Genomic DNA, 26,104 nt, shown 5'->3' on the forward strand with positions numbered 1-26,104 from the left:
AGGAGCATGGCAAATGTGCAATAAGCATTTGAATAACTGTATTTTTTGTCTCTGGTGGTCTCCAACAGAAGGCAGGCAGGCGTCTGAAGTTTAGCACCTCTGTGCCCCCAAGCACCCAGCACATGAGCCTGTTCTGTCTCTGGGGACCACGTGACAGGAATGGAGAAGAGCAGGCAGGCAAAGGCCAGCTTTGCCATCACTTACTCTCTGGGAAGTAAGCCAAGCCCATGCTGTCTTTTCAGCTTTCCCCTCACAGCTTGCTTGGGGCTCTAACGGGCCCACCATGCACTCCTGGGCCCCCACTCCCACGCGGAGGGCAAACTGTATACAGTGGTTGGGGCAGGTGCGCTGCACTGCCAGGACCCCAGGTCAGTCCGAGTCCACACTGCTCGGAGCTCCTCTCCTGAGCTGGCACTGGCCAGACTGAGCAGACGGCCCACAGCCAACCTCGCTTCTTCAGGCCTGAGATTAAGATTCTGCTCGTTTAGGGATTCCAGGGCCTGGACTTGGGGCTCTGCTCCAAGGATGACCTCTTACTTGCTGACTTCTGGGTCAGCAGATGACCAAGCAACTTTCTTGCACACATACTGTCACAAAATACACCAAACAAACACGAGGTAGACAGGATCACACACCTTGGGCAAGGGTGGGGGGTGATACTGATCCAAAAGAGCAAATGAATGCACACACGAGATACCTGGTTCAAACTGGTTTATTTCTGCCTGTAACACTAGCAGAGGAGAGTCCAAAACAGACTGACATACATGGATATAGTTTAAGTGTAACAAAGAAGATTTGAACTATGTACACGGAGGGAGGGAAAGGATTTTTCGTATCAACCTTTTCCTGTTTTGCAACTTCTGAACAGTAGAAACTAAACATTTTTTCCCAACTTAAGTTAGTATGAAGGAATACAACTTTTACGATCAACCATTTGTCCTTAAGCGTAAAACGTGAGAAATTTTGGCTGCGGTTGTCTTGGCTCCTGAAGTCCGGGTATTGTCAGAACATAAGAAAAGAGATTCCGTGAAGCCCAGAAGGAACTTAATGGCAATGATGTCCGATCGAAGGGCAGACACGCTGCACACCACGCAGATGACAACTGATGTCGGCCCTCCTCGACTCCAAGTAGAAAGCAGTACTTTCATCAAACGAACCGGAAGTGAGCCCAACAGTTAAAAAGTCAGAATGAAGAATGAAACAATTCTTTTCACATAGAGGAGGGATACTCCTTCAGCCCCATTTAAAGTGAATTCTGTGCTGAGTCCCTGCTCCTCCAGAAGGAGAAACTGAAGGTCAGTTATTGCTAGCAAAGCCAGAGACGGCCCCTTTTCCACCTCGAAGATGTTTCACACGAAAAGGCTGTTGGTTTGGCTTGAAGGCCTCGGAGGAAGGAGGGGTACAGAGGTGGAGGCAAGCCCTGTGCAGCGGGGGGGCAGTTCAGGTCAGCTCGGGCCACCTTCTGCCTCCTTGAGACCAGAGGCTTTTACCCACGTGGAATCGAGCAGAGGGTGTTATCTGGGCCCCTGGGGAGGAGAGGCCACCGTACTTTGCCAACCAAAACCTAAGGAGCAATCAAAGCCCAAAGGATCAGAGCCCAGTGGCCAGAAGAGCAGCTTCGGAAATGAATGTCAATTGCAGGGGTGGGGGGTGCCCAGCTCAAGTCTGCAGAGCCGAGGTCTTTGAAACGCAGGTCAGCTGTGACTTGGGCAACAGCATGGACACGGGCGGCTAATAAGGCCACAATTACTGCCACCACCGCCCAGGGTCTATGCTTGAGTAGACATGAGGCAGTGGGAACTGAGGACCGGAGGGCACGTGGTAAACAAAGGATGGATTTTTATCAGAAAAGAGAGGATACTCAACGACGTGCCTGCCCCATTGACCTTGCACAGCCTGCACCAGGTGAACTCGGGCATGGGTAAGGTTCCTGAGAACAGGTGGTGAACCAGACGGGGCGAGACAGGCACTGCTCTGTAGGCGACATGAGGCCTCTGAAGGACACTAATAGTGCTACATCTCCTGGGCTGCTGAAAAGTAGGCAAAGAACAGGCTTTATTGCACATTTCGTTCTTAGAAAACTGGGGATTGCCCTGCAGAGGTCCTTGTGATCTGCAGGAACCCGACATCAATGCAGATGGAATCACGGGTGACCTCTGAAACTCAAGGGAAGAAAAAGAAGTCCAGTGGTTGGTCTTTCCGGGGCCATGCTTGCACCTGGGATCCTCAGGCCAGATGGACCCTTGTCTGGCTTGGTCACTGTGGTGGGCAGATGCCTGGGAGGAGGTAGCGTGCCCAGGAGAGCTGGGTGGACCTGTTTGCTCTCCGACCGGGGCCGGCCCTCGACACACTGCCAGCAGGAAGGTGGGGCAAACTTTCCAGATGGGGAAAACTTCTTGGCAAACGTGCAGGTTCCGGAAAGAGGCTGGAACCACGATTCTCAATTCCAGCGGGCCTGACTCCCTCTCTCCTTCCCTGGAACCAGACCACCCAGAGGAGCAGATGTAGACCCTGGGCTGGGAGGGCCCTGGGCCCAGCTCCACAGCATCAGACTAGAGGTAACAAAAGGATCAAAGACGGGGTGGGAAACGAGAGCAGTTTACATTACAGATGCTGATTCTGAAATAGTCTTTCTGAGCTCAAGAAACTGGCGGCAGATAGCCCACCTAAGGCCGTAGAGAACCCAGTCAGGCTCTGTCTGTCCATCCGTCTCCCGAGCAGCCCAGCACTTCATATATAAATGGGGTGGTACCGCTTGTGGCTGATCTTTTTCCTGCAAGTTGGGCAAGTGTTAGCATTCTTAAGGGAATCACGGAGGCACTGGCTACAGAAGACGTGGCCACATTCTGTAGAAACAATGAGACGTCCATTCTGCACAATCTAGAAAACATAAAAAAGAACAGCCTTCATGTCTGGCCTTGTACCAGAGCAGCGGGAGCCCCCAGAGAATCCACTCCCGCCCGTCTCTAAGATGCCAAATGAGAGGAGGGGGGGCCAAGGGCTGCAGCAGGAAGAGCAGGGAGATGGTCTGAAGAACTAAAGATGCTGCTCTGTAGGCTCAGGCAAGTATGAGCGGTGTCTCTGAAGCCGAGAGCAGAGGCAGCAGCCAGTCTCTGGCAGCGACAGCCCAAGGGGGTCTGACGAACCCCCAGGCACCCAGTGGGGCAGTGCCCTAGGGCCTGGGGCCACAGTGGACACTAGCAGCATCCAATCAGGCCAGGTAGGGAGTGCACAGGGCTGAAGCACAGGGCAGCCCAGAGTCAAGGCTGTAGGGCCCAAGAAGATGGCACCCTCCCCCTCACAGAGGCGTGCCAAGCCACGTGCCAACCCAAGCGTGACTGCAGAACAGAGCCATCAAAAGCCCACCCAGTGAGGAGTGCTCTCTCATCTAATTCTTTCACTGAAGCAGTTTGAGAACCAGAATCAGGGAAGACACAGCTAAGTTTGCTTACCTCCGAGTACCCGTCCATGCAGATGGGACAACTGACAGTACCAGAGGGCCTAAAATCACAGTGCTCATGTCAGTTCCTCAGCAAACGCAAACATCAATTACTCTTAAGTGGCTTCATGTAAGCAGCCCACATCCCCTCACAAGAGCCTCCTCTGACCCTGCCTTAGCACAGGCACCCGGGACACTTATAAGATGGCCGGCTGTCCCGATGGGGGGTGGGGGAGGCTATGAGAAAGGGGAGGAAAGAGATGGGGGCAAGAGAAGGCACAGGCAACTGGAGTCGCCCTGTCCCTGCCCCGCACCTCTGGCCTATGCTCCCTCAGAGCCTCCCCTTCCAGCCTCCCTGTCTGGGGCAGGGGCTGCGCCTAGCACCCCCTTCCTCCAAGGAGTCCTGCTGCAGAAGGCCGGGGGCCGCTGGGTCTGTTCTCCACCCCAGGTGGCGGGGCTTTGCCTTCAGCCTGGAGCTATTCACACCCGCCCAGCCAGTGCCTGGCACACCCTGGTCACAGTGGGAACAGCCGAGCCCAGCTCCAGATCCACCTGCCACCCAGATGCTACAACGAGCCCTCCTTGAGCCCAGGGCTGAAGGTCAGTGTCTCTAATACCCTGCTTCCTGCCCCAACCTCTCCACTGAAATATGGAGAGGAAGGAAGAGGATCCTCACTCCAGGGACGATGGGGTCCCACGGATCCAGAAGCTTCCCGGCAGAGAGCCTGTCTCCAGCACGGCAGCAGCAGAGCAGCGGGCACGCTGGTACCTGAGTCCGGTAGCGGCCTCCTCCCGGGCATTTCTGGGGGTGTGGGTGGTCACATACACGTCCTTGTCCCTGGGCAGCTCCTCGTCATCACTGCTCAGCACACAGCTGTCGGCGTGCTCCTGGCGCAGCCTCCTGCCGTTCCTCCTTGGCCGCCTCCTTTCTGAGATGTGAGCCCACGTTCAGGGCAGGGCCTCCCAGTCCTACCACCCTCACCACCCACCCTCCTTTCTGACTGGGAAAAGGCCAGTCCCAGCTGCACGGAGACCACCCTCCCATCTGCCCAAGAGAAGAAGCCCCCACCCCTGCTGCGTGCAGATGCCCAGGGGGACGTCTCCTCAGCAGGAAGGGGACTGACTGCAGGCGTGAGCAGCATCATCCCGGGAGTGTTCCCGCACCTACAGAGCTGGCAAGGCCCGAGGCCCTGCCGCCGCACCCTCGTCAGTCCTCTACCCAAACCCAAGGAAGGAGAGGAAACCACTCACCTTCAACAATCTTTGAAAAAGGAGAAAAACAAAAGAGAAATACACAAATTAATTTGACATAAAATATTCTGTATTCTTTTAAACTCTTAAAACAATAAAATTGAAGCATTTGTTTCAAATGCAAAATCCTCAGGAGCAGCAAAGCCTCCCAGCAGCTGACACACTGCGCCCCAGCCTGCAGGTGTTTAGTGAGTCTCTGGGAGCTGCGTGACCTGGGGAAGTTCCATACCCTCGGGAACTGCCAACTTCCTCTTCTGAAAAACAGCGCCCCCTCGCTGCTGTGAGAACTAAGTGAGATCACAACGATGCCACAGGGCACCAGCGGCCTGAAGCTCACAACCAGCTCCACCCGTTCGTTCTCCTTGTCTTCACTCCACGTGGGCTACCGCCGGAGACGGAGCCTTTAATGGCAGAAGGGTTTGCAGTGCTTAATACTTTATTAAAAATAATTAAACAGCCGAAGTAGGCCACGCAGGGACTACGGAGAGTAGCATACACCAAGGACTGAGATCAATCCAATCCTGTGTTCGAGGCCTACAGAAAGAGCTAGTGAGAACCTGACAAGCCCATCGCCTGACTACAGGCACACCTATGCTTTGCTTTACTGCGCTTCACAGATACCACGTTTCTTACAAATTAAAGGTTTGTGGCAACCCTGTGTCAAGCAAGTCTATTGGTACCATTTTTCCAACATCATTTGCTCACTTCGTGTCTGTGTCACTTTTCAGTAATTCTCACAATATGTCAAACTTGTTCATCATTATTATATTCGCTATGGCTATATGTGATCGGTGATTTCTGATGTTACTACTGTAATTGTTTTGGGCACCGTGAACCTCACCCATACAAGGTGATGAACTTAATTGATAAATGTGTGTTCTGACTGCTCCACAGAACAACTCTTTCATGACTCCCTCCCTCTTTTTGAGCCTCCCTACTCCCTACACACAACAATATTGAAATTAGGCCAATTAATAATCTTACAATAGGGACTTCCCTGGTGGTCTAGTGGTTGGGACTCTGCCCTCCCAAAGCAGGGGGCCCGGGTTCGATCCCTGGTCAGGGAACTAAAGCCTGCATGCCGCAACTAAAACAGCCCGCGTGCCGCAACTAAGACCCAGCACAGCCAAATAAATAAATGAATAAATAAATATTAAAAAATATATATCCTACAATAACCTCTAAGTCTTCAAATGAAAGGAAGAGCTGCACGTCTCACTTTAAATCAAAACCTAGAAATGATTAAGGTTACTGAGGAAGGCATGTCAAGCTGAGACAGGCTTAGAGACAGGCCTCTTGCGCCAGTTAGCCCAGTCGTGAATGCAAAGGAAAAGCTCTTGAAGGAAACTGAAGTGCTACTCCAGTGAACACACAATGATAAGAAAGTGAAACAGCCTTATTGCTGATGTGTAGAAAGTTCGAGTGGTCTGGATAGAAGATCAAACCAGCCACAACATTCTCTTAAGCTGAAGCCTACTCAGAGAAAGGCCCTAACTCTCTTCAATTCTGTGAAGGCTGAGAGAGGTGAGGAAGCTGCAGAAGAGAAGTCTGAAGCCAGCAGAGGTTGGCTCATGAGGCTGAAGGAAAAAAACCGTCTCCATAACACCATATTGCAAAGGTAAGGCAGCAAGTGCTGGTGTAGAAGCTGCAGCAAGTTATCCAAAAGATCCAGCTAAGATCATTAATGAAGGTGGCTACACTGAACAACAGATTTTCAATGCAGACAAGAGCCGCTATTGGAAGAAGATACCATCTAGGACCTTCACAGCTAGAGAGGGGCAGTCAGTGCCTGGCTTCAAAGCTTCAAAGGACAGGCTGACTCTCTCCTTAGCTGGTGACTTTAAGTTGAGGCCAGTGCTCATTTACCATTCCAAAAGTCCTAGAGCCCTTAAGAATGGTGCTCAATCTACTCAGCCTGTGCTCTACAAATGAAACAACAAAGCCTGGATGACAGCACATCTGTTCACAGAATCGTTTACTGAATATTTTAAACTACTGAGACATACTGCTCAGAAAAAAAGATTTCTTTCACAATATTACTGCTCACTGACAGTGCACCTGGTCAGCCAAGAGCTCTGATGGAGACGGACAATGAGATCAGTGATGTTTCCAGGCCTGCTAACACAGCACCCATCCTGCAGCCCATGGATCAAGGAGTCATTTCAACTTTCAAGTCTTATAATTTAATAAATATATTTTGTAAGGATAGCTGCCATAGACAGTAATTTCTCTCATGGATCCAGGCAAAGTAAACTAAAAACCTTCTGGAAGGGGTTCACCGTTCTAGATGCCATTAAGAACATTTGTGATTTCATGGGTGAGGAATCTGGAAGAAGTTGATTCCAACCCTATCAGATGACTTTGAGGGATTCAAGACTTCAGTGGAGGAAGAAACTGCATATGTGGTGGAAAAAGCAAGAGAACTAGAATTAGAAGTGGAGCCTGAAGATGTGACTGAACTGCTGTAATCTCAAAGTAAAACGTGAACAGATGAGGAGTTGCTTCATACGGATGAGAAAGTGGTTTCTTGAGATGGAAGCTACTCCTGGTGAAGATGCTGTGAAGATTGTTGAAATAACAGAAAAGAATTAGAATACCACATAAACTTAGTTGATAAAGCAGCAGCAGGGTTTGAAAGAAATTCTGCTATGGGTAAAATGCTGTCAAACAGCATTGCTGCTACAGAGAAACTGTTCATGAAAGGAAGAGTTGATTAATACAGCAAACTTTGTCGTTGTCTTCTTTTAAGAAATTCTCACAGGGCCCCCAGCCTTCAGCAGCCACCGCCCTGATCAGGCAGCAGCATCAACACCGAGGCCAGACCCCTCCACCTGCAAAGAGATTACAACCTGCTGAAGGCTCAGATGATGGTTAGCACTTAGCAATAAAGTACTTTTAAATTAAGGAAGGCAAGGGCTTCCCTGGTGGCACAGTGGTTGGGAGTCCGCCTGCCGATGCAGGGGACGCGGGTTCGTGCCCCGGTCCGGGAGGATCCCACATGCCGCAGAGCGGCTGGGCCCGTGAGCCACGGCCGCTGAGCCTGCGCGCCCGGAGCCTGTGCTCCGGAACGGGAGAGGCCACAGCAGTGAGAGGCCCGCGTACCGCAAAAAAAATAAATAAATAAATAAAAAAAATTAAGGAAGGCAAATTGTCATGATGTGCGATTGCACACTTAATAGACTGCAATATAGCACAAACAACTTTTTTACATGCACTGAGAAACGCAAAGGTTTGTTGTGTCTTGCTTTACTCACTTTACTATGGTGGTCTGGAACTGAGCCCACCATCTCCAAGGTGTGCCTGTACTCAGAACTTGTTAAGATTCTTTTCTGCAACAGTTTCAAACCTGTCTAGTCAGCTCTCTCACTAAGCTACTACCTGTCTGTCTATACCATCACCAGAAGCACCCCTTTTCCCTCTCGCTTGTGTGTGTGATCAGCTACTTCAGGAGAGCTCTCAGGATTGCTGTTGAAAGCCCTGCTGCCACCTCTCCTTGGCTGCCCCCGTGTTCAGGGGCACAGAGGCTGACCCTTTCTGGCACACCATCCTGCCCCGCAGAGATGGGAAGCTCAACTCTATTCCAACTCCCTTGCAGTGGGGATTCTAGACACGAACTAAATTCCCTCAGTGAGATACACTCATGCTATTTGGAGGGCAGAAGGGTGGAGGACAATTTCAGCTGCTGTAGGTGAACACAGATGCGGGGATCAAGAGGCAGTCGTGGCCGAGGCTGCAATGTCCAAAGCCCAGGTCTGTCCTCCCAAGCAAGAAGACACAGTAGCATTTCCTTGAGCCCAAAGAGATTAGTACAGGTGGTAGCTGCCCCCTCCCATCCTTCTGCTTGGAGCAGAGGTAGCAGATCCCATGGTGCGTCAAGGCTGAGATGTCCGGAGTTATTCCTAGACACCTGCTCCTCCAGCCTTTACAACACCAGGAAGCCACTCCTCCCGTGTATTTTTTTAATTAATAAATTAATTAATTTATTTTTGGCCGTGTTGGGTCTTCATTGCTGTGTGCGGGCTTTCTCCAGTTGCGGCGAGCAGGGGCTACTCTCCGTTGCCGTGCGCGGGCTTCTCATTGCGGCAGCTTCTCTTGTCGCGGAACACGGGCTCTAGGCACGCAGGCTTCAGTAGTTGTGGCACACAGGCTCAGTAGTTGTGGCTCGCGGGCTCAGCAGCTGTGGCTCGCGGGCTCTACAGCGCAGGATCAGAAGTTGTGGCGCACGGGCTTAGTTGTTCCCGCGGCTTTCTTTGCGGACCAGGGATCAAACCCGTGTCCCTTGCACTGGCAGGTGGATTTTTAACCACTGCCCACTGCCACCAGGGAAGTCCCCCTCCCATGTATTAAAATCCATTTCTGCTCCAGAATAACTAGAGCGGATTCGGTTTCTCCAACCTCAACCCTGCCAAATACAAATGGCCATCACAGGAAGGAAGAAGGTCTGAGCATAAAGATCTTCATTTTGTAGATGAGAAGCCACTGAAGACACTTCCCCTTCCCCCCAGAAGAAGCTGGAAAGTGTGGCTATGAAACTGGCGACAGTCAACTTCATCACCAAGACCATGAACTGGAAGACAAGCTTGGGCTGGCAGAAGGTGCTGTCCATATGAAGTCTATAAGGGGAGCTCTGAAGTTAGCCAAGAGCAGAAGGAAATTCTGCTGTGGGCAGGGAAGACCCCAGTTTTCCTCCACTCCAACACTGCTTTTACTGCCCTTTGCCAAGAAGGACCACTGACCAGGTGTGGATGCACCTGGAAGGAATGTGACGCCCCTGGGTCCCAGGCCACCAGAATGTGGCAACCAGGTCTCCACAGGCTCTTGTGAGCCAGACCCAGCTTGCCTCTTGGCAGTGCCACGCCGAGGCCGGACCTGAACACTGAGCCCCCAGGAAAGTCCCAAGGCCCAGGATGCTGCTGGCACAATGGCAGGTGCTCCATACTTAACTACTAGGTAAATGAATACACGGTGGCCAGAGAGCCTCCTTCACTGGTGATGACTCTGTCCCCATCCATGTTCAATGGAAGAACAGCTCAGAGATGAGGCTTCTTGCCCAAAGGGCAGAAAAGAATGGCACCACAGCCTGGCCTCCAAGCTCCATGACTTCCGGTGACCCGGAGCCACCTCCTAGCTGATGGAGGTGAGATACTATCACTGGTATTCCCTCCACCCAGCAGCCGAATCGCAACAAATCAAGAACTCTGGACTTCCCTGGTGGTGCAGTGGTTAGGAATCCGCCTGCCAATGCAGGGGACACGGGTTTGAGCCCTGGTCCAGGAAGATCCCACGTGCCGCGGAGCGACTAAGCCCGTGTGCCACAACTACTGAGCCCACGTGCTGGAACTACCGAAGCCTGCACACCTATAGCCTGTGCTCTGCAACAAGAGAAGCCACCACAATAAGAAGCCCATGCAACGCAATAAAGAGTAGCCCCCGCTCGCCACAACTAGAGAATGCCCATGCACAGCAACGAAGACCCAACACAGCCAAAAATAAATAAATTAAAATAATAAAAAAAGAAAGAGAGCAGAAGGATGGAAAACAAGCAGAGACTTCCAATAAATGGCAGGCTGGTATTTCCATCCATTTTTCCACTGAAAACAACCAAAAACAAGATAAAACATACATATTTTTAAATAAAGAGGTATCAAAAAAAGAGAAGAATTCGGTCAACAGTATAGGGAATACAGTAACCCAGAGGGAAAAAAAAGCACAGAGGATTCTTAAAAAATTGAAGCCTACTTTTGAAAGCCCCACAGAGAAACCAAAGCCCAGGCAGGAACCATGGGGGCAGGTTATCTAGTGAAGGCCAGCCATCGGGGGCAAGCCAGGCTTAAAGCAAGACCCAGTAAGTATCAAAGAACTGACATACAGGATTTTATTTTCTGACCAATACTGCAAGCAATCGATAACAAAAAGAAAGTACCCATATATTTGGAAGTTAAAAAATATAAATTTGATAAATATGTTGAATTAAATGTAAAGTACCAGTAACATAATTTGTAAGATATAGCTAAAGACAGTATAATCTTTAATGCATTTATTGGAAAAGAAATGATGAAAATTAGAAAAACAGCAAAATAAACTCAAACAAAGAAAGGAATAATCAATGAATGAAAAACTTACAAGAGAAAGGATCCACAAAGCTAAAAGTTGGTTCTTTGAAAGATCTAATAAAGCTCTGGTGATACTAATCTAAAAAAATAGAAAACACAAATAACCAGTATCAGAAATGAAAAAGGAGACATCACTATAGATTCCACAGAACATAAGACATTATGAACAAATTTATGCAAATAAAAGTGAAAACTTTAGATGAAATCAACAAATTCCTAAAAAATGTAATTACCAAACCCTATTAAAACTCTAGGTTATGTACTTCACTGTCAAGTTCTAACAAACATTCATGGAAGAAATAGTCCAATCTTACAAAATCTTCTGTGGAACGGAAAAAAAGGTGTCCAACTCACTTTGTAAAGATACCAATATGCTGATAACAGAACTCTATAAGGAAAAATTACAGACCACCAATCTTACACATAAAAACAGAGGCAAAATTATATATGAAACATTAGCAAACCAAATCTAGCAACATAAAAAGATAATGCCATGACCACAATGCTTAAGTGGTTTAACACTAGAAGCAGGGGAAAAAGCAACATTAGATGAAATTGTTAAATTTCGACATTGATTCAAGATGAAACTTATAGCCAAACAAGAAACAGAGAAACTTTTCCACTCTGGTAAAGGATATAAACAAATCGAAAAAACTTACAGCAGAAGTCTTATTTAATGGTGGAACTCTGAAAAGACTCTTTCAGATTTAGAATGAAACAAGAATGTCAATGACTGTCACCATTTTTATTCAGCCAGTGTTGAATTTTCTAGCCAGTGTGTTAAGGCCAAGGGAAAAAAAAAGGGAAATAGAGAAGAACCAAAACTTGTTCTGTGTACACAGAAATTCAAAGATTTACAGATTAAAGGCTTCCCTGGTGGCGCAGCAGTTAAAAATCCACCTGCCAGTGCAGGAGACATGGGTTCGAGCCCTGGTCTGGGAAGATCCAACATGCTGCGGAGCACCTAAGCCCGTGTGCCACAACTACTGAGCCTGCACTCTAGAGGCCGCAAGCCGCAACTACTGAGCCCGCGGGCCACAACTACTGAAGCCTGCACACCTATAGCCTGTGCTCTGCAACAAGAGAAGCCGCCTCAATGAGAAGCCCGCGCACCGCAACAAGAGTAGCCCCCGCTCACTGCAGAGAAAGCCCGCACACAGCAACAAAGACCCAATGCAGCCAAAAATAAATAAATAAAAATAAATTAAAAAAAAAAGATTTACAGATTAAGAACTGTTGTACTAAAAAAAAGAAAAACCAATTGCATTTCTTTATATTAGCAATAAAAACAAAAAAGTGAAAATTTTAAACACCATTTTTTTTATAGCATCCTAAAATACTATGTACCTAGAAATAAATCTTCTAACAAAAGACTTGCAAAATCACTCCAGGGAATATTATAAATCCATAAACAAAGGGCTTTCCTGGTGGCGCAGTGGTTAAGAATCTGCCTGCCAATGCAGGGGACACGGGTTCCAGCCCTGGTCTGGGAAGATCCCACATGCCGCAGAGCAACTAAGCCCATGTGCCACGACTACTGAGCCTGCGCTCTAGAGCCCGCGAGCCACAACTACTGAAGCCCGCGTGCCTACAGCCCGTGCTCTGCAACAAGAGAAGTCACTGCAATGAGAAGCCCGCGCACCGCAACGAAGATCCAATGCAGCCAAAAATAAATAAAACAAATTAAAAAAAAAAAAACATACACAAAACTCATATAGATTACAGACCTAAATGTGAAACGCAAAACAGTAAAACTTTTGGAGTAGAGGAACACATTTTTATGGTATGGGATTTTCATCAACAAATTGATAAGTTGAACTGTATTAAAATTAAGAACCTCTGTACATAAACCAAAAAGAGAAAAGACAAGCCTCTGAGTAGCAGATTCAAAACACAACTAATGGCAGGCTCATATTTAGAACTTATAAAGAATTCCTAAAAAATGAGGCAAGGTCGACAATCACACAGAAAAATGAGTAGAAAAAAAGACTCAAGTGTTTAAAAAAAAAAAAAGATTGCAACAGGCAATTCGCCAAAGAGGAAAATGAAACACCACTAAACGTGAAAAGATGCTCAACCCCACCACTGATGGGAAAACACACATTAAAACAACGTGGGATACTCTAGACAACACCAGACTGGCTAAAGGTTACAGTGGCAGTGAGATGTGGAAGAACAAGAACCTCCAACACTGGTGGGAGCGTAAACTGGTACATCCTCTCTGGAAAACAGCTTGTCACTATCTAGTGACAATCAAAGATATACATACCCTAGGACCCAGCAGTGACGGCCTTTTCTGGGTACGCAATGCCAAAAATAAGTTAAATTTTGAGGGAAAATATTAAAGCAGAGATGTACAAGGTCTCATTGCACCTTACAGCTTTTTAAGACTTCTCCTAATTCATCAGGGGTTTAGGATTCCTTAGAGTTAGAAAAACACAGCCTGTGTAATTTCTCATCCAGTCTTAAGAGGGTTCACAAGAGTTCTAACGTTGTCCCTGGATCCTGGGATGTAAAAGATGCAGAGCTACTCCCAGGTGATATTCAAGTGGTACACTTAAGCCTGTCCCCCTGCATTCTGGCCGAACTGGTAAGATTACCCCAATTTGGGAAACGATATATTTATTCATTTCATACTCTCCTGTAGGCGGGGCCTGAGGTAACCCTAAACTTGTAATTCCTCTAATAGATGCTCCTTGATAAGCTAATAATACTATTAGGTTTTCCAATTAGATCTGCTTTAGAGAGTGAGAATTTCAGTCTCAGGTATACTTCTCACTGTAAATTTTAAAACTGGCATTTGGATTTATTAAACACCAATAAAGAATGAAGGATGATTAGAATAAGGGGTGCTATTAAGTCCAAAACAATTATTCCATGTCTGGGGCCACTGAGGCCATGGGAAGGTAGGTCCTCCGACCAAACTGGCCAGTGCCTCTGGGACGAGAAGCGAGGACTCCTTCTCAAGTTAGCCTCCCCTTCACCTATCCACCTGCCCCTGGCTATCCACCCACTCCCAGGGCAGCTCCCCCAACTCTAGCATTCCCATCCTGGTGTCTCTCAATGACTCTCCACACCCAGAGAAACAGGAAGAAGGCTGGAAAGCTCAGAAAAGAAGCCCATGTAGGGAGGGCAGACTGGCCATCAAAACAAAACCAAGGCGTAAAAGGGGACATGATGACGTGGGTCTGGCACCCAGCAGAAGCCAATCCTTGTCTCCTTGAGGGCAGAAAATGCAGTCTTGTGAGCAGAATCCCGGCCATCTCCCAGGGCCTGGCACGCTGCAGGTGGACACTGAATACTGGAGAAATTAAGCAGCACGTTCAAGTGTTAATCGGTAACTGGGCTGAGGCTCCAGCCATGGCACCAAATCAAGCTCCCTTTCCAGAACCTGCGGGTGCCCGCAGGGAGCAGCAGCAAAGCTGTATGTGTGGGCTTGGCTAAAAAGTTCATTCGGGTACTTTCCCATAAGATGTCACGGAAAATCCGGAACGAACTTTTCAGCCAACCCAATATGTGTGTACCTTAGAACAGCAGTCCCAGCCTTTTTGGAACCAGGGACCGGTTTTGTGGAAGACAATTTTTCTGCGCACCAGTGGCGGGGTGGCGGGTGGCAGGTGGCAGGTTCAGGTGGTGATGCAAGCGATGGGGAGCCCCAGATGAAGCTTTGCTCGCTGGCTGCTCACCTCCAGCTCTGCGGTCTGGTTCCTAACAGGCCGCGGCCCAGTACCGGTCTGCGGCCCGGGGGTTGGGGACCCCTGCCTTAGCTATCACACTAATCAGGCCCTAAACCTGCTCAGGCTTATCTCAGAAAGTTCCGACTGGTCTCCAGGGAAATTACTGCCTCCTGTTTGGGGGCCACGGTCTCCCCTGAGCATTCATCCAAAATCTGCTGGGGACGGTCTGATGACGCAGCAAGGGCAGCTGCCTCGCCTTTGGGATGGGGGGAGGGGAGGAATGAGAGGGAAGGACACACCACAGGACAGCCCAGCAGTTTCAGACTGACCAGAGTCTAAATCTCTTAATTTGTCAAGACAGTTCCCTGTCCTCGCTCTTTTCTCCTTTTAAAGTCTTGAAGCTTCTCAGTGCAACCCTAGTCTACGGTTCTAATCACAGCCAGGACAGCCCCAAGGCCAAGGGGAAGACTCAGCTCCTAGCAACCCCACTCGCCCCACCAAACCGCAGCCCTCAGCAGCACCTGCCCCCTACTGGCCCAAGACCGTCCAGGGTGTCACCACCTCCACTCCACACATCTGCACACGGCATCAAAAGGCACTGCAGAAGCATCCCAAGAGGCCAGTGTGTCCTCAGGATGTGGGTCTGTGGGCTGACCAGACTCCCAGACCCACACACAGCTATGCGCCCCTGACCTGTGGAGCCAGGCTGCCAGAAACACTTCTCCACACGTCCCCTGACCAGACCAGGTCTCCTTCCTGAGGGCCGCACAGGGGCAGGCATGCTCCCTGTGGGAGGGGGCACAAGCAGCCTCCCAGGTGCCACCCTCCCTGGAGGCATGACACAACCAAGGCATCAGGTGGCAATGCGGGGGGCCTGCATCCTCCGAGGCAGCTGCTTCTGGGACTCGAGAGATTTCCCACTGGCAGTGCTGAGCAAATATCCCCATTCCCACCAGCCGCGAGGGTGTAAACTCACATTTACTCAGCTTTACTGGGCACCACGTTAGGTGCCAGGCACTCACATACAGGATCTCTTTTAATCCTCACAACACTCTATTGACATGGATGGCATTATCCCCATTTTATGGACAAAGTGAATGAGGCTAAGTAACTTGCCCAAGGTCACACAGCTGGTGTTAAGCGTAGAATCGGGGACCAACGAGAGATCGGGCCTCAGAGTTCTCCCCAAAAGCCTTTATGGCCAGCTATGGAAAGGACAGGGTCGCACGGATTTACCAATGTGATTAATTTCAGCAATAAAGTCGCAACAAATGATTTTCCTGAAACATTTTCCATCTTGAGCACCAGTCACTGAAAGCATGCCTTCTTTAGCCCAAGCTGTAGCCTGTGACCAAGGCCTTCAGACGTGCAGGCCAGGGGCCCACAGCCAAGAAAGGGCAATCCTCACGCTCCAGCACTTACCACGACAGAGTCGCTGTGAGTCAGGTCGACGACCACAGGCTCTAAAGATTCACAGGTGAGGTCCACTATTTCATCTCCAGCTTCAAAATAAAGCATTTTAACAAGCTTTAGGAGGAAAGTAAAGGACTACTGCTCTAAGTTTCATTATTAATATGATTACAAACAGAGCACAGTCTTATACCAAACTAAAATCCCTGAAGTACAGAAGTAACGGGCTGACAGGCAATGAATACTCTTCCAGAATTCTGCTGTGAGTAACAGGGTATGGGCTTTACAAATACACCATCCTGTGTGTGTCTGTGCACACGCACACCTCTCCCCGTGTCCTCACACTGCCACACAGCTAGGCCTCTGTGCCCCGCACCTGCTCAGCTCATTCACAGGGGAGAGGCAGCGACTTACCTGAGGTGGGATAGGGGGTGCACATCTGGGGAAGGGACCAAGCATGCTCAGCTTGGGCTTTGGGATGGATCTGTCTGAAACCTCTGCTCCCCTCAGACCTCCGGTCATGCTTAGCTCTGCACCTTCATCAGTTACGTTTTAAACTCCATTTGGCTCTAAAGTGCTTCCCACTTGGGTGGACAACAAGCGTTTATTACTGGTCCCCTAGAACCCCAACCCACCCAGATGGGTTGAGCCTGTTCTGCAACTTGCCTTTGAGCCCTAGAGGACAGCGCACTGTCTACCTGACCACAGGACAAGGGGGGAAAGGCACGTGCCAAACGGTCACCAGCGCTTACATCCAGCAGGCAGAAAAGAGGGGCAGAGTACAACTTCCATTTATATAAACTGAAACAAGACTTACAACCATGTTTGTTTCTATTATTATTAACATTAAAAAGTAAGAGGGAAGAACTTTTAGAAATAATGTTTGTTTAATACTCAGGGAAAGTGACTTGCAATACATTTACCATATTCAAACTTGTTTTGTTCTCATGTATTAAAAAGTTTCACAGGAATAAAAACCACAATACATCAAAGCCGTCCAACGTAATTTATACAAAATGACTTCATTCTTTTTAAAGAATAGTCCATATATGGATATACCATAATTTACAGAACCGCTCTCTTTCTGATGGACACAATTTTTGGCTCCTACAAATAAAAACGGTATTCCAACGGGCAGCTTGTGCATACAGCCCTGCACACAGGTGTAAGACTGACTGAGGACGAGCAGTGCTGCAGTGGATCTTGGCCAGGTTGGAGATTCCACTTGTGGGTTCAGGGTCCCAAATGAGGAGCCTCCTGCACCTGCCTCTCCTGCAGGGTGGCAGAATTCAGACACCAGGGCATCAGCTTTGGGGTGGAGGGGAGGATGGCCCAGGGCTGTGAATTTATGTTAGAAGTGAAGCTCAGAGACCACAGAGACAATACAGAGAACTTCACTCCCCTGAAGGGCCCATGAAATCTATAGACAAGCTGCTTGCTTCTCTTCAAATGTCAGTTTTCAGGCATCATAATTATAAAAACAATCTTACTACATGCAGAGCTGAGGCACTTTTTTCAGGCCATCTGCCACTCCCCTGAGGCAGGAAGAAGGGGGAAAAGCCAATCTGGCCTCTGTCTGCACCAAACTCCCAACACACCCAGCTCTGCCAACAAGTCTGCCTGTTGGGGCAATTTTTTGTCTTAATGGAGGAGAGAGGAAGAAAGCTGAGTACTTCCCGAGGCCAAGTAAGTTGAGGCACAGTTTCAAAGAGAAAAGGTGGACCCACGGCAGTCTCCACTCCATGCTGCACACCCCTGAAAGGCTGGACGGTGAGCCCAGCTGAGTGGCCGTTTCTAAACCTGTGGAGTCTCAGGGCAACCAAGGGGGCAGCTCTCGCTCACCTTAGCTTTTTTAAGTTGCGAACGGTAGGCGAGTCTGAGACTGTAGGTCTTATAAATACACTGATATAAGCTAAACCTCGTGTAGTGTTACGTGACAAGCACTGGTCTAAGTGTCCTGTGTCGTTGACTCATTTCAGTGCTACGATAACTCCACACAGCAGCTACTGCATATGTATGCACAGCATTATCCCCCGTTTCAGATGAGGAAACTTAAGGCTGAGTTACAGGTTGTGTAACTTGCACAAGGCCCGTGGCTGGTAGGTGGCATGTTGGGCATATGTGCTCACTCATGCCCAGTGTCACTGGCAATCTTACCGCTTTCCACAAGTTCTATGGGTTCTGCCTCCAGGGCCATCTCAGGGGGGGAGGATGCTTCTCGAGTTCGCTTCTGGGCTTGTCTAGAATTTACTGTTCCTCCACGACGCTTTCTCTGAGGGTATCGGGGGGAAAAAGAAACAGTTACATAAACTCCTGACCAGTAAGATTTCAGCCAGAAGAATAAACAGATCAACGCATTAAGAAGAATAGGAGCTTCCCTGGTGGCACAGTGGCTGAGAGTCCGCCTGCCGATGCAGGGGACACGGGTTCGTGCCCCGGTCCGGGAAGATCGCACGTGCCGCGGAGCGGCTGAGCCTGCGCGTCCAGAGCCTGTGCTCCGCAACGGGAGAGGCCACGACAGTGAGAGGCCCGCGTACCGCAAAAAAAAATTAAAAAAATTAAAAAAAGAAGAAGAAGAATAGGAGGCCAGTGAGCAGACCTGAGGTCGGGGTCCTTTCAAAACTTGAGATTCTAGAACACTGAATGTTTATAGAGTGAAATCATCCAGAACATATAGTGAATACAAATTCTATAAAGTAAAATTTCCGTTATAAAGACTATTGGTCTGTCTAAAGTACATGACACATAACTCTATGGAAGCCTCTGGTCCAGGTTGGGATTTGGCCAGAAACCCCTTCTTTTAACCAAAAGTTACAGACCTATTTTCCTTGGATTTGTATTTGGCCTTACTGAGCCCCTTCTGTTTTTCAGCCCAAAGCCCTTCAGTTTCCAAGTTTCTATTCACTGTGAAAAGTGGGTCTTTCTTTGGGAAAGGTTTCTGGCCTCTAACTTTTTAGGATACTATCAAGTTGTAGTTTACACCCTAATAATCACCCGCCACAGCTCCAAGAACCAAAGTTTTATTTTTTTTTTCTTGTGATGAGAACTTTTTAAAGAAGTTTTTCACTGTAGTTGATTTACAATGTTGTGCAGTTTCGGCTATACAGCAAAGTGCGTTAGTTACACATATACATATACCCATAAGGACCATTACACAGTGCTGAGTAGGGTTCCCTGCGCTGTACAGTAGGCACTCTAAGAACCAAAGTCTTTAAAAGGCTGCTCCCAGGGGCTGCCCGAGACACATGCCTCTGGAAGGTCTGAGCTGTTCATCAGCCTATCTGCAGCCCAGACCCCCTGAACCAGCCTTTCTTTCACGCCCTTGAGCTGGTTTACCAATACGCTCCAGCATTTCTGGCCTGGCTGGGGCCTGGCTGGTCCTGAAAGACAAGTTGAGAACCCGCCCCCTGCCATCTTCCTCAAGAGACAGAACCTCCCAAGTGACCCGCAGCCTCATCACTCCCACCCTGTACGGCCCCACCCAAACCTGGCTCCCTGCGTTTGGGTGCTTCTTCTCTCCCCTGACCTGTCCCACTCCTCACTGGCACCGGGCCTGCTCTGCTTCACACTGGGCGATGTGGGGCAGTTACTTCACTACTAAGTCTGAACTTCCTCACCAATACCAGACTCGCAGAGCTCTCCTAAGGATGAGGCGACATACCATATGTACAGTACTGAGTGCTGTCAGAAGATAGCATTACTACCCTAGTTCCTTATACGCCTTACTAGGCATCCTATCCCTGGAAATGCTGGAGGACAGGCAAGTGTCCATGAGATTTGCACAAGACTCAGGAACATCCATCACCCAGCCCAACTCTCTGGCAACAGAGAGAAGCCTGATTCCGTTTGTGTTCTGACTCTCTTATCAAATGGCAGCTTGAGAAGTTTCAGAAATGTAGCTGGGTTGAGCAACTCTCACGGATCTAAGGAACAGGGAAGCATCCCCAGGAAGTCCCAGAGGCAAGAGACAGCAGCTGTTCCGAACGGTCCAGTGAGGAGCTGCTCTGTCCCTCCAGGGAGCTGGCACCCAGGCCTGAGTCCACTACCTGGTGTTTATATGAGTTTCCCCAGCAGCTACCAGGTTACTTAGGGCTCCTTAACTTTTACCCCATTCTCTTTGAAGTTGCCCTTGTATCTTCCATCCTCTGAAAAGGACCAAATCTGTCTTAGCAGACACTGCTAAACAGAACCCTTCATGCCCCTACCTGTGCAGCTTTTCCACTGAGGGAGGTTAAGAAGCAGTCACAGGTCCTGGCCAAAGTCCAGGTGCTGAAGCCTAAAAGCCCCGTCGTGGTCACTGTAGTAATGTGTCCTGCCAGCACTCACCCCCACCCCCACCAACAGCAGTCCTTTCCTGGCTGCTTTTTCAGCCTCTCCCTGCCCTTCACCTGGCACCCTTCCCAGCCTGGATGACCCATCCCTTCCCTTCTTCACTCAGCCAGTTCTTACACAGCTTTCAGGAACCTACTCACTGTGAGCTCCACCACGAGGACGTTCCTCATGCCCTCTGGCTGACCATCTCATGACCCCCCCCAAGCCTCCAGAACCCCCACTCCACCTCCTCTTCCACCTGCACTCCCCGAGGGCAGGGAGGAGGTGGCTGTTAGCACAGAGCCAGGCTCAAGAAACCCTAGAATATGGGAAAAGACTTCACCCCCTCTGCCTTCCTATTATTCTTGTCACGCTCTCCTGCTTTTTAATAGCAGAGCCCTCCCTCACAGCTTCCAGTTAAAACCGACCATCCAATCACCACCACACAAGTTATTCACACCACTCTGAGGAAATTTTAACCAAATTCTTCACACACTCTTATAAGAGGCTACACTGCTCAGTCTGTTCAGATCCTGCCTGGGCAGAGCGTGGGCTTCAGAGGTGAGGTGCCCAGGCTTAGGAGGTTTCCCTAAGGTGAACTGTGGTGGCAACCTGCAGATATGGGACCAAGATGGGAGGTCATCTGCCCTTTAAAAAGATAGCTCCAGCGAAACAAAGGCCCTTTTGTGTATGAATGTCAACAGTGGGTCTGGAACACAGTGGGGGCCAGGAGTGGTCAGAAGGGATGGGCCAAGGGGAGGGGGTGGGGGTCGGTGAACAGAGTCTACAGGATTTCTACCACGGTTTTTTTCACCCTGGGAACCGTTTTTTCAGCCTTATCCTGCACCCCCCACCCAACACCATTCACAGCACTTCTGGAACCTGGAAAAAGAGTATGAGTTTCACATCTGGTCCACCTGATGTGAATGCATTATCTCAGAAAACAGCTGTTTTGAGTTTAGATCATATGAGCAGCCCTGTTAGTAGGGAGTAACGTGGGGAGGGGGACCTTCAGGCACTCTCCGGACTCAAGGGGCTCCAGGTGACATCTGGGTTACACCAAACCAGAGCTGCCCCTGCAGTCTGATAAAAGCTCTAAACAGGAGTTACAATGACTTACCAACTTTGGTCACTGACCCTAAGAAAACTCACCAAGGATTATTACCGCTACCGATGCTCACATCGGACCAAGAACTACACAGGGAAAAGAAATAGAAGGAAAAACGGAAGATTGGGCTGTAAATAATTAAATAAACCAGAGCCCTAATATTTCTGGGACACTGACAGCTGCTCTGGAGGTATAAAACTTCAAAACCCTCAACCATCCTCAGCCTTCTGTCTTTAGGGCACCACCTAAAACACTGGACTCTGACCTAAGACAAGCAGGTTGGTGTAACTACCAGAAGGTCCTGTACACACTCCTGTAAGAACTAGGGTTACTTAGAAACACCTTTATGGTACTCTCATTAAGGTACACAAGGGATGAAGTAATTGTTTAGCCTGAAAAAATAAAATTCATGAACTTACAAAACTCACCGTACTCATTGTGCTCTGTGGTTCCAACCTATAGAGAAGAAGGTGATCTATACCAAGATTTGCAGAGAAGCTGAATGCCTCAACCTCTCATGCCTGCTCATTACTCATCCTCTGGCTAGCATAGGAATTTGTAGCCAAATAGACTTCCAGTATCTTCAAGCCCTGAAAAACAAGATGATCAAGTTGATAAATGCTGCCCCCTGCATCATCGACAGCAAAGCTCAGTTCAATCATTTACTGGTCCTTTCTGTCAGCTGCGTGCTTTGCTGAACACTTAATGCAATTTATGTCCTTAATCCATGTTCTTCTTAGGAAGTAAGCATTCTTGTAAAATACAGGACTACCTGACCCCAAAGCCTGCAGTTGGAAACATTATGCCACCTCTTGCCCTCCTTTCTGGCCGTTGAAACCCCCACAGATTCTCCTCAGCCCATGGCCCCCTCCCTGCCTGTCTGGACTTGCCCCTGTGAGGCCCAGTTGAAAGATAGGCTCTGGCCTTTGTCCAAGCTTGTGCCCACCCCCGCCCCACCAGGCTGTGCTAGGAGACAGTGCAAATGGCAGGGCCCCAGCCAGCTGCTGGTCATTGCATGATTCGCTCTGGTTAAACCCAGGCAGCCAGAATGGTGATGTTCTGTGACCCACTGGGGGAGCAGGCAGAGGGGACAGACCCCTGGTCTCTCAGTTAAGAAAGGAGAAATCCTGAACCCTCTCGCACAATCTGTGCAGATGCGGCTTGCCTCACTCAGGCTTAGGAAAGCAGCTACCGTGCCATTACTCTGACCGTGCGAGGCTGGGGACCCAGAGCTCACAGCCTTCAGTTCATAGCTTCCCAGGATACAGTGACCGTGCCTTACTGCACATGCTCTGAGGATCCCTGCCAACTGGGAGGGTGGGTGATGCTGAAGCCCCCTCCCATCTTGAATCCTCTCTGGAGTAATGAGGAGAAGATCAATAAACAAATGGAAACCCCTCCACCCCACAAAACAAACAAACAAACAAAACCAAAACAAAAAAAACCCTCCTGCACAGTCCTGTACTAGCTTCTGGGAAAAGACCAGAGAATCAGAACTGCTTACACGTGACCTCACCAACACCTAGCAACCAGGAAGGAACAGAGCTTCCTAGGCCAGCCCAGAGCCCAGAGCCTCTGCCTCTTCCCAATGACTGGGAACTGTTGCTCTCTGGAGGAGCTGATAATTTAGGGGAGCAGATGAGAGCCACCAACCCTGATCCACCCTGTGTGCCCAGCTGAGACTTCTGTCACTGGCAACACGAGTAGACAAAAACCTAGAAACTGTGAACTGGGAAGCCAAGCAGCTTCCAGGAAGAGCAGAGAAGGCAGCAGATGCGGAGGCTACCGGAGAATGAGAGGCCCTTGCATTCACTCAGGGCCCACTGGAAGGTGACAACTAACCACGATAAATCAGTGTTCAGGGATGTAGTGGATAGAGCAGCAAATGAGAAGCAAAAACGTGAAGCCAGGAGTCAGGGTGTAACCCGTGTAGTAGGGTTTCCAGTGGGGGAGGGCCTGAGCTCAGGGCAAGGCTGAGGGACCAGAGCAGAGGCAAAGCAAGGAGAAGGCTCTGGTCACCTGGTCCTGGGCAATAGTGGCTTGGACGTCAGGCTCACCTGGAGGGCTTGTTAAACTAGATTCTGATTCAGCAGGTCTGGGATGGGGCTCAAAACTCTGCACTCCTAGGCAATTCTGACGGTTCTGCTCCAGAGGCTACAGCACGGGAAGCCGATGGCCTAGGACAATGGCCTTGCAGCTGGGGAGAACTAGTCGTATCTGAGCGAAATTAATGCAGGACCACTCTCAAACTCATCTTTCTTCTCATCTCCAGTGCCGCTACCTCCTCCAAACGACTGCCCATCTCCTGGTATCCTTCTACCCTACTGCCAACGCGTCTCTCTAAAACACAGAGCCGACCCCCACAGCCTTTCCCTGGTTCCCCATCACGTCCTAACTCCTAAGCACTGCCTGTGAGGGCATGCTGGCCTTACAGTTAGAGCGCTGCTCCAGAGCCAGACAACTTGGATAGGGGTCAGCCTTCCATAACCCCTACTTGTGACCTCAGGCGGAACACTGAACTTCTCTGTGCCTTACTTCCTTATCTATAGAACAAGACAGCACCCACCTCAATGGGTGTGTGAGGATTACAGGAGTCAATGCAAAGAGCACTTGGACCAGTGTGCACAGTTTTAAAGGCTCAAGGACTGTGGGTGGGTATCACTGACTTGTTCTGCCAGCACCAGCCTTGCAGTCTCTCCAAATGTACCACCCACTGAACAGCTCCACCCCTTTGCTCAAGCCCTAAAGTGCTGTGCAACACTGCACCCAATCCAGCTTTAAAAAAGAACCCAGGGCTGCACATCTCCCCACCTCATTCACCTATCAGTATGGCTCCTTCCCCGGAATACAGCGATGAATAAATCCAGCCACCAGCTCCTATCTGGGGGTGGCTGCTGGCAGGCAGCTCAGCTGTGGTAACTGGGGCATATGAGCCAGGTGCAAAAGAAACCAGGAGGACAAGGAGAGGCCAGAGGAGGTTGGCCAGGAGAAGACACATTAATGGGGCTGCCCAGATAGCCTCATCCAGCAGAGGGCAGACAGCAGAAGCAACAAAAACTACAATCCTGCAGCCTGTGGAACAAAAACCTCATTCACAGGAAGATAGACAAGACGAAAAGGCAGAGGGCTATGCACCAGATTAAGGAACAAGATAAAACCCCACAAAAACAACTAAATGAAGTGGAGATACGCAATCTTCCAGAAAAAGAATTCAGTATAATGATAGTGAAAATGATCCAGGATCTCAGAAAAAGCATGGAGGCAAAGATCGAGAAGATGCAAGAAATGTTTAACAAAGACCTAGAAGAATTAAAGACCAAACAAACAAGAGATGGACAATACAATAACTAAAATGAAAAATACACTACAAGGAATCAATCACAGAATAACTGAGGCAGAAGAACGGATAAGTGACCTGGAAAACAGAATGGTGGAATTCACTGCTGTGGAACAGAATAAAGAAAAAAGAATGAAAAGAAATGAAGACAGCCTAAGAGACCTCTGGGACAACATTAAACACAACATTCACAGTATAGGGGTCCCAGAAGGAGAAGAGAGAGAAAGGACCTGAGAAAATATTTGAAGAGATTATAGTTGAAAACTTCCCTAACATGGGAAAGGAAGTAGCCACCCAAGTCCAGGAAACTCAGAGAGTCTCAGACAGGATAAACCCAAGGAAAAACATGCCGAGACACATAGCAATCAAACTGACAAAAAATAAAGACAAAGAAAAATTATTGAAAGCAACAAGGGAAAAACAACAAGTAACATACAAGGGAACTCCCATAAGGTTAAGAGCTGATTTCTCAGAAGAAACTCTACAAGCCAGAAGGGAGGGGCATGACGTATTTAAAGTGATAAAAGGGAAGAATCTACAACCAAGATTACTCTACCAGGCAAGGATCTCATTCAGATTCAATGGAGAAATCAAAGCTTTACAGACAAGTAAAAGCTAAGAGAGGGCTTCCCTGGTGGTGCAGTGGTTAAGAGTCGGCCTGCCAATGCAGGGGACATGGGTTCGTGCCCTGGTCCGGGAAGATCCCACATGCCACGGAGCGGCTAGGCCCGTGAGCCATGGCCGCTGAGCCTGCGCGTCCGGAGCCTGTGCTCCGCAACGGGAGAGGCCACAACAGTGAGAGGCCCGCGTACCGCAAAAAAAAAAAAAGCTAAGAGAATTCAGTACCACCAAACCAGCTCTACAACAAATGCTAAAGGAACTTCTCTAAGTGGGAAACAAACGAGAAGAAAAGGACCTACACAAGCAAACCCATAACAATTAAGAAAATGGTAATAGGAACATACCTAGCAATAATTACCCTAAACGTGAATGGATTAAATGCTCCAACCAAAAGACACAGGCTCGCTGAATGGATACAAAAACAAGACCCAAATATATGCTGTCTACAAGAGACCCACTTCAGACCTAGGGACACAGACAGACTGAAAGTGAGGGGATGGAAAAAGATATTCCATGCAAATGGAAATCACAACAAAGCTGGAGTAGCAATACTCATATCAGATAAAACAGACTTTAAAATAAAGAATGTTACAAGAAACAAGGAAAGACACTACATAATGATGAAGGAATCAATCCAAGAAGACATAACAATTATAAACACATATGCACCCAACATAGGAGCACCTCAATACATAAGGCAACTGCTAACAGCTATAAAAGAGGAAATCAACAGTAACACAATAATAGTGGGGGACCCTAACACCTCACTTACACCAATGGACAGATTACCCAAACAGAAAATTAATAAGGAAACACAAGCTTTAAATGACACAACAG

The 26,104-nt window shown here is 48.8% G+C and overlaps 1 protein-coding gene across 4 annotated transcripts in view; it reads right to left on the reverse strand.

Moving 5' to 3' along the window:
• Positions 1–676: 676 nt before the first annotated feature.
• The window catches only part of RNF4 (ring finger protein 4), a 40,613-nt gene continuing 15,185 nt past the window's right edge, over positions 677–26,104 (reverse strand). Inside the window, exons 2-8 of one of the 4 annotated variants that reach the window (XM_029235091.1) lie at positions 21,738–21,899; positions 18,048–18,162; positions 15,903–15,982; positions 4,691–4,700; positions 4,209–4,368; positions 3,453–3,501; positions 677–2,880 (exon numbers count right to left, since the gene is read on the reverse strand). In XM_029235091.1, coding sequence (XP_029090924.1) covers positions 2,731–2,880; positions 3,453–3,501; positions 4,209–4,368; positions 4,691–4,700; positions 15,903–15,982; positions 18,048–18,162; positions 21,738–21,746 — 573 coding nt within the window. In that variant the 5' untranslated portion in view covers positions 21,747–21,899 and the 3' untranslated portion in view covers positions 677–2,730. Of the gene's footprint in view, positions 3,502–4,056; positions 4,369–4,690; positions 4,701–15,902; positions 15,983–18,047; positions 18,163–21,737; positions 21,900–26,104 lie in introns of all 4 variants that reach the window. The other 3 variants (XM_029235089.1, XR_003795569.1, XM_029235090.1) reach the window with 3 other exon arrangements.

Source organism: Monodon monoceros, unplaced genomic scaffold (genome assembly GCF_005190385.1).
Source record: "Monodon monoceros isolate NGI ecotype Baffin Bay Population unplaced genomic scaffold, NGI_Narwhal_1 Super_Scaffold_20, whole genome shotgun sequence".
Lineage (NCBI taxonomy): Eukaryota > Metazoa > Chordata > Mammalia > Artiodactyla > Monodontidae > Monodon > Monodon monoceros.